At 36.5% G+C, this 14,085-nt stretch overlaps 1 protein-coding gene across 1 annotated transcript in view; it reads left to right on the top strand.

Moving 5' to 3' along the window:
* The window catches only part of LOC121373841 (atrial natriuretic peptide receptor 1-like), a 48,547-nt gene that overhangs the window by 25,638 nt on the left and 8,824 nt on the right, over positions 1–14,085 (top strand). The window contains exons 9-12 of the mRNA XM_041500615.1: positions 981–1,130; positions 9,303–9,426; positions 10,936–11,004; positions 12,981–13,155. Coding sequence (XP_041356549.1) covers positions 981–1,130; positions 9,303–9,426; positions 10,936–11,004; positions 12,981–13,155 — 518 coding nt within the window. The remainder of the gene's footprint in view (positions 1–980; positions 1,131–9,302; positions 9,427–10,935; positions 11,005–12,980; positions 13,156–14,085) is intronic.

Here is a 14,085-nt window from a genome sequence, read left to right on the forward strand (position 1 = left end):
CTTGTCTTTTCTAATATTTCTTTCTCCATATCACTCTTGTCTGCCCATCCATCCATCCATCCATCCATCCATTCATCTATCTATGTCTGTCTGTATGTATGTCTTTCTATCTACCTACCTACTTGTCTTGTCTTTTCTAATATTTCTTTCTCCATATCTCTCTTGTCTGTCCATCCATCCATCCATCCATCCATTCATCTATCTATGTCTGTATGTCTGTCTTTCTATCTACCTACCTACTTGTCTTGTCTTTTCTAATACTTCGTTCTCCATATCTATCTTGTCTGCCCATCCATCCATCCATCCATCCATCCACCCATCTATTCATCTATCTATGTATGTCTGTCTGTCTTTCTATCTACCTACCTACTTGTCTTGTCTTTTCTAATATTTCTTTCTCCATATCTCTCATCTGTCCATCCATCCATCCATCCATCCATCCATTCATCTATCTATGTCTGTCTATCTGTCTATCTATCAACCTACCTACTTGTCTTTTCTAATATATTTTTCTCCATATCTCTCAAGGGCGTTTGGTAAAGGTAATTAATTACTTACTTACCTAACTAATCATTACAGTCCATTAGTTCCTCCATCCCTCCTAACTTGTTCATTCACCGTCCCATAAACGAACCACCCTATCTGCTGGGGGCGGGACCTAGCCCAGTGGTAGAGTGCTCGCTTGATGCGCGGTCGGTTTGGGATTGATCCCCGTTGTTGGGCCCACTGGGCTATTTCTGGTTCCAGTCAGTGCACCACGAGTCGTATATCAAAGGCCATGGTATGTGCTATCCTGTCTGTGGGATGGTGCATATAAAAGATCCCTTGCTACTAACGGAAAAAATTTAGCGGGTTTCCTCTCCAAGACTATACGTCAAAATTACCAAATGTTTGACATCCAATAGCCGATGATAAATAAACAAATGTGCTTTAGTGTTGTCGCTAAACAAACCAAACGTTTAACTATCTGTTGGTTTCAGGGATGGCGACAAAGGGAACATCCTGGACAACCTGTTGTCTCGAATGGAGCAGTACGCTAACAACTTGGAGGCGCTCGTGGCGGAGCGGACCGCCGACTATCTGGAGGAAAAACGCAAGGCAGAAGACCTGCTCTACTCCATGCTTCCCAAGTAGGTCACAGCAGTAGGTTGGACTATACCAATTCAAATCCCATAGGCGACCATGTTAACGTTTGTGTTTAAAAACACTATATGCAATATATCAACCAAACTGTGACCCATAAATATCAGTACTACAACCCCTACCTCAAAGTATTAACTGCAGAAAATGGTACCTTTCATGGCTCATTTTCGGTATAACCAGATGTTTCTGCAACACCCCTAGTTTCGCACAAAATTTTAGTACTTTTTTTTACAGGTACCCCATACATGTTCCAAGCACAAGGCTACTTGACACGGTGGTACTACATCAAATAAAATTGCATACATTTTTAGCCCAGATGAAACTAATTTTTTTTACAACCAACACACTCACATTTATAACCAATCACAGGACTTGTGGTGTTAACTTCTCTATCAAAAGTTCGGTACACCTCGAACTTCGACCCAGCCGGAAATTAATTGGTATAGTGCAACCTATACTGATAACATACATGTTTCAAAAGGTGGTGAATCATGTGTTTTTATGACAACCAGGATCTGGTGTCTTCTGACATAAACTGACAACCTCACTGAAACTGTTGTTTCTACAGTGCAACCTAATTTAATGTTCACCTCACAAAACACATGTATTTTGTACAGTTTTGTACAAATGCAATATGTCATATTTGAACAAATATTTTTTTTTTAAATAATACTCCTGAAGATATTTATTGTCAGATGTGTGTGTGTGCTCAGCTATATATGTAGAGACAGCATGGCTATTCAGAGTACCTCAACTCCTTAAACTTATTCCATTGAAACACATGTACTTGACTGACCCCTAGATTATGAAGACCTCAATAGGCACATCAAAGAAATATCAGTATTAAAAAAATACAATGTCTGAGGAAGGGAAAACCAACATGACTGCATCTGTATGAAGTAATGACTTAATGTCCTGCACATCACTGTTGGAAGAAAATCCTGTATGCTGAGTGTGGGCATCTTCAAGTTACCATGTGCGGGAATTTCAAATCCATCAGCTATGCAGATTTTCAAATTGGACCATCAAAACCATTGGCAGCCACCAATATTCCTGACTATATTTTATGTATACCCTACTGTAGTTGGAGGTTTTAAAAAATTTGATATCTGGAATTATCATGCAGCTTTCGCATATTTATTTTTGATTCATTACTAAAAAAACCTGTTTTTAAGTGACATAATTACCCGAACATCTATTTTATTGCATTATTTTCTAATCCAGATCAATACAATATGTATATTGGATGTATTCCTACAATCTGTAATCCAGCATATCATTTAGCTATTAACATTGGATAATACAGCATTAACAATAAAATAAATCATCAAATTACACCAAGGTAGATAATCAAATCTGGAAAAATTGGTTCCAAATCTAGTATACACTTAAAATACACTTCATGGGAGCAAACTAAGTGATTATTTAAAAAAAATATTTGATCTGGAGACCTAAAGATATGTTTAACAAGCTTATTGTTATGTATAAATGAGAACAGAAGGCACAATAGTGACAAAAATTTTAATTATGGCTTTGGTAAAAACATTCTTCAAAGTAAAAAAATGTTTCCCCTAAAACTACAAATGTGTCTAAAATATGACTTAGCATCCTATAAATATGCCAAAAGGACAATAAAAATCAAGGTCTTTAAAAAGTTAAGCTATCAGAAGTACACACATGAAACATTAACTATGTTTATAGAAGTTAAAGACATTATCCCAATATTGGCACATGTTAGTTTTAATATAAAAATAAATTGCTATTAAAATCTAAGTTCAGACTGCCTAGATATATTAACATATTTAAGAGCAGTTGTATATGGCAAGTCAAACACCATGTAAATAAGAACATTCAAATCTGTATAGTATGAATTATAGGCCAAAACCAACTTTTCCTCAGTGCTAATTTTTGTTCAAACTCCATTCAGAGCTATGTACAGTAATTATTGTCAAGGTCAAGGTCATTGTGAACTTGCATGGCCGAGTGACGGCTAATTAATCAAATAGTGTAGTTTAATTTAATTAAATCACAAAAATCATAATCTTTTTATTATGCACTGAATATGTGCTATAGGTTGGACTATACCAATTCAAATCCCATAGGCGACCATGTTAACGTTTGTGTTTAAAAACACTATATGCAATATATCAACCAAACTGTGACCCATAAATATCAGTACTACAACCCCTACCTCAAAGTATTAACTGCAGAAAATGGTACCTTTCATGGCTCATTTTCGGTATAACCAGATGTTTCTGCAACACCCCTAGTTTCGCACAAAATTTTAGTACTTTTTTTTACAGGTACCCCATACATGTTCCAAGCACAAGGCTACTTGACACGGTGGTACTACATCAAATAAAATTGCATACATTTTTAGCCCAGATGAAACTAATTTTTTTTACAACCAACACACTCACATTTATAACCAATCACAGGACTTGTGGTGTTAACTTCTCTATCAAAAGTTCGGTACACCTCGAACTTCGACCCAGCCGGAAATTAATTGGTATAGTGCAACCTATACTGATAACATACATGTTTCAAAAGGTGGTGAATCATGTGTTTTTATGACAACCAGGATCTGGTGTCTTCTGACATAAACTGACAACCTCACTGAAACTGTTGTTTCTACAGTGCAACCTAATTTAATGTTCACCTCACAAAACACATGTATTTTGTACAGTTTTGTACAAATGCATATGTCATATTTGAACAAATATTTTTTTTTTAAATAATACTCCTGAAGATATTTATTGTCAGATGTGTGTGTGTGCTCAGCTATATATGTAGAGACAGCATGGCTATTCAGAGTACCTCAACTCCTTAAACTTATTCCATTGAAACACATGTACTTGACTGACCCCTAGATTATGAAGACCTCAATAGGCACATCAAAGAAATATCAGTATTAAAAAAATACAATGTCTGAGGAAGGGAAAACCAACATGACTGCATCTGTATGAAGTAATGACTTAATGTCCTGCACATCACTGTTGGAAGAAAATCCTGTATGCTGAGTGTGGGCATCTTCAAGTTACCATGTGCGGGAATTTCAAATCCATCAGCTATGCAGATTTTCAAATTGGACCATCAAAACCATTGGCAGCCACCAATATTCCTGACTATATTTTATGTATACCCTACTGTAGTTGGAGGTTTTAAAAAATTTTGATATCTGGAATTATCATGCAGCTTTCGCATATTTATTTTTGATTCATTACTAAAAAAACCTGTTTTTAAGTGACATAATTACCCGAACATCTATTTTATTGCATTATTTTCTAATCCAGATCAATACAATATGTATATTGGATGTATTCCTACAATCTGTAATCCAGCATATCATTTAGCTATTAACATTGGATAATACAGCATTAACAATAAAATAAATCATCAAATTACACCAAGGTAGATAATCAAATCTGGAAAAATTGGTTCCAAATCTAGTATACACTTAAAATACACTTCATGGGAGCAAACTAAGTGATTATTTAAAAAAAATATTTGATCTGGAGACCTAAAGATATGTTTAACAAGCTTATTGTTATGTATAAATGAGAACAGAAGGCACAATAGTGACAAAAATTTTAATTATGGCTTTGGTAAAACATTCTTCAAAGTAAAAAAATGTTTCCCCTAAAACTACAAATGTGTCTAAAATATGACTTAGCATCCTATAAATATGCCAAAAGGACAATAAAAATCAAGGTCTTTAAAAAGTTAAGCTATCAGAAGTACACACATGAAACATTAACTATGTTTATAGAAGTTAAAGACATTATCCCAATATTGGCACATGTTAGTTTTAATATAAAAATAAATTGCTATTAAAATCTAAGTTCAGACTGCCTAGATATATTAACATATTTAAGAGCAGTTGTATATGGCAAGTCAAACACCATGTAAATAAGAACATTCAAATCTGTATAGTATGAATTATAGGCCAAAACCAACTTTTCCTCAGTGCTAATTTTTGTTCAAACTCCATTCAGAGCTATGTACAGTAATTATTGTCAAGGTCAAGGTCATTGTGACTTGCATGGCCGAGTGACGGCTAATTAATCAAATAGTGTAGTTTAATTTAATTAAATCACAAAAATCATAATCTTTTTTATTATGCACTGAATATGTGCTATAGGTTGGACTATACCAATTCAAATCCCATAGGCGACCATGTTAACGTTTGTGTTTAAAAACACTATATGCAATATATCAACCAAACTGTGACCCATAAATATCAGTACTACAACCCCTACCTCAAAGTATTAACTGCAGAAAATGGTACCTTTCATGGCTCATTTTCGGTATAACCAGATGTTTCTGCAACACCCCTAGTTTCGCACAAAATTTTAGTACTTTTTTTTACAGGTACCCCATACATGTTCCAAGCACAAGGCTACTTGACACGGTGGTACTACATCAAATAAAATTGCATACATTTTTAGCCCAGATGAAACTAATTTTTTTTACAACCAACACACTCACATTTATAACCAATCACAGGACTTGTGGTGTTAACTTCTCTATCAAAAGTTCGGTACACCTCGAACTTCGACCCAGCCGGAAATTAATTGGTATAGTGCAACCAGTACACGGGCATCTGTTATGATAATCAGTTGTGTATATTACTCCTCGTTAAAGGCGCATGTTACCGTCGTACACACACATCTGTTATTATAATCAGTTGTGTATATGACTCCTGGTTAAAGGTGCATGTCACATTCGTACACACGCACCAGTTATGATAATCAGTAGTGTATATCATTCCTCGTTAAAGGCGCATGTCACAGTTGTACACACGCATATATTATGATAATTAGTTGTGTATATCACTCCTCTTTAAAGGTGCATGTCACAGTCCTACACACGCATCTGTTATGATAATCAGTTGTGTATATCACTCCTCTTTAAAGGCGCATGTCACAGTCCTACACACGCATATGCTATGATAATCAGGTGTATATCACTCCTCGTTAAAGGCGCATGTCACAGTCCTACACACGCATCTGTTATGATAATTAGTTGTGTATATCACTCCTCTTTAAAGGTGCATGTCACAGTCCTACACACGCATCTGTTATGATAATCAGTTGTGTATATCACTCTTTAAAGGCGCATGTCACAGTCCTACACACGCATATGCTATGATAATCAGGTGTATATCACTCCTCGTTAAAGGCGCATGTCACAGTCCTACACACGCATCTGTTATGATAATTAGTTGTGTATATCACTCCTCGTTAAAGGCGCATGTCACAGTCCTACACACGCATCTGTTATGATAATCAATTGTGTATATCACTCCTCGTTAAAGGCGCATGTCACAGTCCTACACACGCATCTGTTATGATAATCAGTTGTGTATATCACTCCTCGTTAAAGGCGCATGTTACAGTCCTACACACGCATCTGTTATGATAATCAGGTGTATATCACTCCTCGTTAAAGGCGCATGTTACAGTCCTACACACGCATCTGTTATGATAATCAGGTGTATATCACTCCTCGTTAAAGGCGCATGTTACAGTCCTACACACGCATCTGTTATGATAATCAGTTGTGTATATCACTCCTCGTTAAAGGCGCATGTCACAGTCCTACACACGCATCTGTTATGATAATTAGTTGTGTATATCACTCCCCTTTATAGGCGCAGACCCTAGTTTCGACCCTTAAAAATGGACACTAAGTTTGGTTAAGTTACAAACCTGTAACGCATTTGTATAACGTTACAAGAGAGTGAAACAAGAGTCTGTGGCGTAGAAACGGTGAAATATCGTTAAACATAGACTAAAACTCGACTCCATAACTGTTATTTCTCAGTCGAACGTGCGCTTTTAAAAATATGAATTTTTTTATGGTATTAGAAACACCAGGATAACCAGAAACACGCCGGATGTACGGAAATGGATAATCTAAACAATAAAATATAACCAATGTTTCATTTCAGTTATCATTTAAACGGCTATAATAGTGACAAATATACCTTTGTGTTCAAAAACTAGGGTTTGTCCCTTTAAAATATTTTCAGCATTACCATCTTTGGTTTGGCCATCGTGCATTTAGCAACTGATTCTCAATGTATTTATTAGCACACATATTTGTTGTGAAAATAAGTTGTCTTTATATTATCCCTCTTTGAATTATTTACAGTATTACCATATTTGGTGTAGCAAGCGCTTATTCAACAGCTGTTGTGACAGTCACTGTTCGCAACCTTGTTTTGGCTTCATACATAATAAATATAATAACATATCTTTTCGTAATTTTACTTGAAATCCATATTTCCTAAAATGTACAATTTTTTTATCACAAAATTTTCTACAAACACATTCAGGTGCATTAGTAATGTTCAAACAAATAAAAATTCAATAGCAATTTTGCATTGGAATTTTTCCAGCATTTTTAAAACGGAAGCGTCATGTACCCAGTTTATGGTTATTGTAAGGTCTCACTACACAGATGTCATCTGCAATTGAAACCGATGTTAAATTGCCCAACTTCAAATGAAGATTGCCAACAGAACGGGTCTCACTACACAGATGTCGTCTGCCATTGAAACCCATGTTAAATTGCCCAACTTCAAACGAAGATTGCCAATAGAACGGGTTCTCGTTGGCACTAACAACATACACCATTGTGAACATACATTATATATTGTCTTACTACACAGATGTCATCTGCCATTGAAACCCATGTTAAATTGCCCAACTTCAAATGAAGATTGCCAACAGAACGGGTTCTCGTTGGCACTAACAACATGCACCATTGAGAACATATATTATTTCCTCGCCATCCCCCTGTCTTGGACACGCCCACTGGGGAATCTCGGAGGATGTGCCCAAGACGGTCGTGCTTGAACCTTCATTTGATGTAAACACGAGTCAAACGGTTGATTGGTTGATTGATTGATACTGGTACTATTTACTTTAACTGTGTTATGTCAATATACTGGTACTATTTTCTGTAACCGTTTTATGTAATAATACTAGTGCCATTTGTTATAAGAATGCTATGTAATAATACTGGTACTATTTTACACAATATTTCTATGAAATAATATTGGTAGTATTTTCTGTAAGTTCCATGTAATTATACTGGTACTATTTTCTATAACAGTCTTACATAATAATACTGGTACTATTTTCTATAATAACTCTATATGATAATAGTGGTACTATTTTCTACAACAGTTCTGCATAATGATACTGGTACTATGTTCTAGAACAGTTATATGTTATAATCCAGGTACTATTTTCTTTAACAATTCTATATAATAATATTGGTGCTATTTTCTATAACAGTTCTATATAATACTACCGATGCTATTTTGCTATAACAGTTCAAAATTATAATGCCGGTACTATTTTCTGTAACAGTTCTATAGAATACTACTGGTACTATTTTCTACAGCATTTCTATATAATAATACTGGTGCTATTTTCTATAACAGTTCTATATAATAATATTGGTGCTATTTTCTATAACAGTTCTATATAATAACATTGGTGCTATTTTCTATAACAGTTCTATATAATAATACTGGTGCTATTTTGTATAACAATTCTATATAATAATACTGGTACTATATTCTATAACAGTTCTATATAATAATATTGGTGTTATTTGCTATAACAGTTCTATATAATAATACTGGTGCTATTGTGTATAAACGTTCTATATAATAATACCGGTACTATATTCTATAACAGTTCTATATAATAATACCGGTACTATTTTCTATAAAATTTCTATATAGTAATACTGGTACTATTTTCTATAACAGTTCTATATAATAATACTGGTACCATTTTCTATAACAGTTCTATATTATAATATCGGTACTATTTTCTATAACAGTTCTACACAATAATACTGGTACTATTTTCTATAACAGTTCTATATAATAATGCCGGTGCTATTTGCTATAACAGTTCTATATAATAATACCAGTACTATTTTCTATAACAGTTTTATATAATAATACTGGTACAGTTTTCTATAGCAGTTCTATATAATAATACTGGTTCTATTTTCTATAACAGTTCTATATAATAATACTGGTACTATTTTCTAGAAAAGTTCTATATAATAATACTGGTACTATTTTCTATTAGCTTTGTGTAATAATAATGGCACTATTTTCTGTATCACAGATCAGTTGCCGGTCAGCTGATTCGAGGTGAGACGGTCAAGGCGGAGACGTTTGATCACGTTACTATCTACTTCAGCGACATCTGCGGCTTCACGGCAATGTCGGCGGAGAGTACGCCCATGCAGGTGAATAGAACTAGGTTCAAGCATTTTGTCATGGGCACACATATCACAGTTCCGTGGGCTGTAATCTCGGGCAAATGTAATGAATCAAATGATGTTTGGAGGCGCGGATCCGAGGGGGTTGACCTGTCTAGACACCCAAGCTCACGACGAAAGATAGTTTCATCCACCTATTTTAAACTAAAACTACCAAATGTTTGATGTCCAGTAGCCGATGAATAATAAATCATTTTTCTCTAGTAGTGTCGTTAAACGAAATAAACTTTAAACCTTTTTATTTTAAAGTGAATATACAACTTTGATTAACTAGTTATATGTAGATTACCCCCTGCAAAATATCCTGGATCCGCTCCTGGTTTGATTGAAATGCTGAAGTCGTGCACGTCTATGGACGTTCTTTATAACGGATGTGTGTGTTTGAGACACCATGTATGCGGAGGGACGTATTTAGCGGGAGAAAGGGGTAGACAATATCCGATAATACGAAAACGTGTACCTTTTTAGTTTAGTCTGAATGACAAAACCGTATTCCATGATCAAAATCGTATCTCTACACAAGGCAGGGTCCAAAGGGTGTTAGACCAAGTCGTGATTGCATCCGTGATAAAACCAGCACGTGTTCGTCCTTATGACAGTAGTCCTTTCTCTCCTGCTGGGTCTCCGGTTTACAGGGCGATATATTGTGCGACCTACCACTGGCCCTATGGTTGAAGACTAAGGAGACAAAAACACTTAATAAAAAACATAAACCATCCTCCATTTTCGTTGTTACTCTCAAGTCCAAGATACATTTGAGCTCTGTCCTCGACTTAGTCCAGCATATCTCGAAGTCAAGAAACAGTTCCATGACCGTAATGTTATATCTCGACCCACCGTTATCTCGAACTGTTATTCCACCACTACCGCTATGTGTTTAGACACACCATTATCTCAAGCTGCCATTTCACCATTACGGCTATGTTTGTTTAGACCCATCGTTATCTCGAGCTGCTATGTCGCCATTGTGGCTATGTTTGTTTAGACACATCGTTATCTCGAGCTGTTATTTCACCATTACTGTTATGTTTGTTTAGACACACCGTTATCTCGAGCTGTTATTTCACCATTACTGTTATGTTTGTTTAGACACATCGTTATCTCGAGCTGTTATGTCACCAATACCGCTATGTTTGTTTAGACACGCCGTTATCTCTTGAGCTGCTATTCCACCATTACCGCTATGTTTGTTTAGGCACACCGTTATCTCGAAGTGTTATGTCACCATCGCCGTAGTTTTAGACACACCGTTATCTCGAGCTGATATTTCACCATTACGGTTTTGCTTATCTCGAACCATCGTTATCTCAAGCAGTTTCGTTCTGTAACATGAACGCTGGACTGTATTATGTTTTTTGTATATGTTTTGTCCTTACATAATATGTCTTGTTATATACGAGTGTGTCATTAAAGTAAAAAAAAAAATTCTTGCTATTTTTTATTCTAATACATAATACATACTGTTACTGTTTTCAGATTGTCGACTTTCTGAATGATCTGTATACGACGTTTGACTCAACAATCGAGAACTACGACGTGTATAAGGTAAAGGCAGCCACACACGACACGAGCGCCTTGTACGGGAATAGCCGATTGTGACAAGACAAACCTGACGCTTTCATCGGTTGCTATGCAGTGGGCTATTTTCGTACGATGCAGTCGTATCGTGAGGTTTTACCCTTAAGTAGTATAAATCGGACCCACTAGACGGTGAGCGAGCGTTGTTTTGGGGGATGGTGCGCAGATTCAAAACAACACCAACAGTGTTCCGAGTAGCACTGACGTACATAATAGATATGACGTCATAATAAATACACACCAGTCCAATCAACCATTGTTTTTTTAATCACAGGCTATTTAATGTCAAGTATTTAACAAGTATGACATTTAGTCTCAGAGAGGAAACCCGCTACATTTTTCCTTTAGTAGCAATGGATCTTTTATATGCACTTTCCCACAGACAGAAGAACACATACTCAGCCTTTGATATATAGGTCGTGGCGGGGCGTAACCCAGTGGTACAGCACTCGCTCTATGCGCGGTCGGTTTAGGATCGATCCTCGTCAGTGGGCCCATTGAGCTATTTCTCGCTCCAGCCAGTGCATCACGACTGGTACATCAAAGGCCGTGGAATGTGCTATCCTGTCTATGTGATGGTGCATATAAAAGATCCCTTGCTACTAATGCAAAAATGTAGCGGGTTTCCTCTCTATGACTGTGTCAAAATGACCATATGTTTGACATCCAATAGCCGATGATTAATAAATCAATGTGCTCTAGTGGTGTCGTTAAACAAAACAAACAAACAAAATCATAATTACATAATAACAATATTGTAATGATGCATGTCATAAAGACATCATGCAATAATACGGTACGTGTGTAATCGTGTATTGTAAACCATGTGATGGTAATACCGAGCTATACATCATTCAATACGACACAACAATTATTCGCAGCAAATTGGATATGAAATGTGTCGGGAGGGCGTTTAGACTGTGACGAGCGAAGGTTTTAAGTGGGGGGGGGGGGGGGGGGGGGGGGGGAGCTCGGGGTTATGCTTTCTCAGAAAATAATTTTTTTCCTTCTTTTCTTCAACTTATTTTCGTGCTCATATCTAATTAGTGTTCAAGCACGCTGTCCTGGGCACACACCTCAGCTATCTGGATTGTTTGTCCAGGACAGTGGGTTAGTTGTTAGTTGTTTAGTGGTAGAGAGAGAGAGAAAGAGAGAGAGAGAGAGAGAGGGGGGGGGGGGGGGTAGTGGCCTTACACCTACTCATTGAGCCCTTAGGAACTCGCTCTGGGATGGAACCGGTACCGGGCTGCGAACCCTGTACCTACCAGCCTGTAGTCTAATGGCTTACGCAATGCGCCACCGAGACCGGTAATATATATATATATTTTTTTAATTTAAATACCTTTTAAAAATTGTTTGGAGCAGGGGGAGCGTAGTTCGACTACGTGTGTCATTCGGGGTGTATACCACCAAATAAAATCCCATGGACGACAATAGTAGTAATATATGTGGCTAAAACTCTTTATCTGCAGCATATCAACTTTTCAGTACTTTTTTTTACAGGTACCCCATACATGTTTCAAGCCCATGGCTACATGGCACAGTTGTACTAGATTATTGCATACATTTTTGGCCAGATGGAACTATTTTATTTTTGTTTGTTACAACCAACACTCACATGTATCACCAATCACAGGACTTGTCGTATTAACAGCTCTATCAGAAGTTCGGTGCACCTCAAACTTTGACCCAGCCGGAAGTTATTTGGTTTAGTACTACCTATATAGTGTCATCAGGGAAGTGACTATCACGGGATAAATGAGGGTGGCAGTACAGAAATACTCAAGATACAATGATAGAGGGTTTTCTTCAGGTAGACAAAGGGGGATATCTTTAAACTAAAAATAAATCAACTAGGGCATTATTCCGTATAGTTCAAGGGTGTAACAGACAGCAACGACTGATACAAAATATTTATATTTTTTTACTGTCTGTTTTTTCAGGTGGAGACGATAGGTGATGCCTACATGGTTGTATCTGGTATGCCAGTTAAAAATGGAAATTTGCACGCGAGAGAAATCGCCCGGATGTCGCTAGCTCTGCTTGAGAAAGTCATGAAGTTTCGTATCAGGCACCGTCCGCAACAGCAGTTGAAATTACGAATAGGACTGCATACTGGTGAGTGTTTCTCATGTTTAGTAACTAAATAAATACATTACTAATACAACAGTTGAAATTACGAATAGGACTGCATACTGGTGAGTGTTTCTCATATTTAGTAACTAAATAAATACATTACTAATACAACAGTTGAAATTACGAATAGGACTGCATACTGGTGAGTGTTTCTCATATTTAGTAACTAAATAAATACATTACTAATACAACAGTTGAAATTACGAATAGGACTGCATACTGGTGAGTGTTTCTCATATTTAGTAACTAAATAAATACATTACTAATACAACAGTTGAAATTACGAATAGGACTGCATACTGGTGAGTGTTTCTCATATTTAGTAACTAAATAAATACATTACTAATACAACAGTTGAAATTTCGAATAGGACTGCATACTGGTGAGTGTTTCTCATATTTAGTAACTAAATAAATACATTATTAATCTATTTATTGAATTAAATATCATTAACATTAATACAGTTTTTTAGTAAGTAGGTACCAAGCAAGTAAGTATTTAAGCGAGTAAGCAAGACAGTAACTATTGTCACCCGAACATTGGAAGTGAAGTTCAAGTTATTTTGAACGGTGCACAGGCAATAACCTACATGATAATAAAAAGAAGAAGACCCTTTCTGTCAGTTTCCTCCGACTCTGTCTTCTGAGCTGTCCACACCATCGCTTACCTGTCTCAACTTCCTCCACGGGTGCAGTCTCTGTGTATTTCCCTGCACCCACCTGGCATCCTTGTCCTCTGCCGCTAATAAAGCTGGTCTGACCCACGGCACTAACTAACGAAAAAAGAAGAAGAAGAAGAAAAAAAATCAATTACCGGTTACTCGCATGCGTTCTCGCATGCATAGTTCTGGATGATGGCATTATGTCGTTTGTGCCAGTGTGTCAACGGAGTAAATAGCTATGTAGATTAGAG

The sequence above is a fragment of the Gigantopelta aegis genome, chromosome 5 (assembly GCF_016097555.1).
Source record: "Gigantopelta aegis isolate Gae_Host chromosome 5, Gae_host_genome, whole genome shotgun sequence".
Lineage (NCBI taxonomy): Eukaryota > Metazoa > Mollusca > Gastropoda > Neomphalida > Peltospiridae > Gigantopelta > Gigantopelta aegis.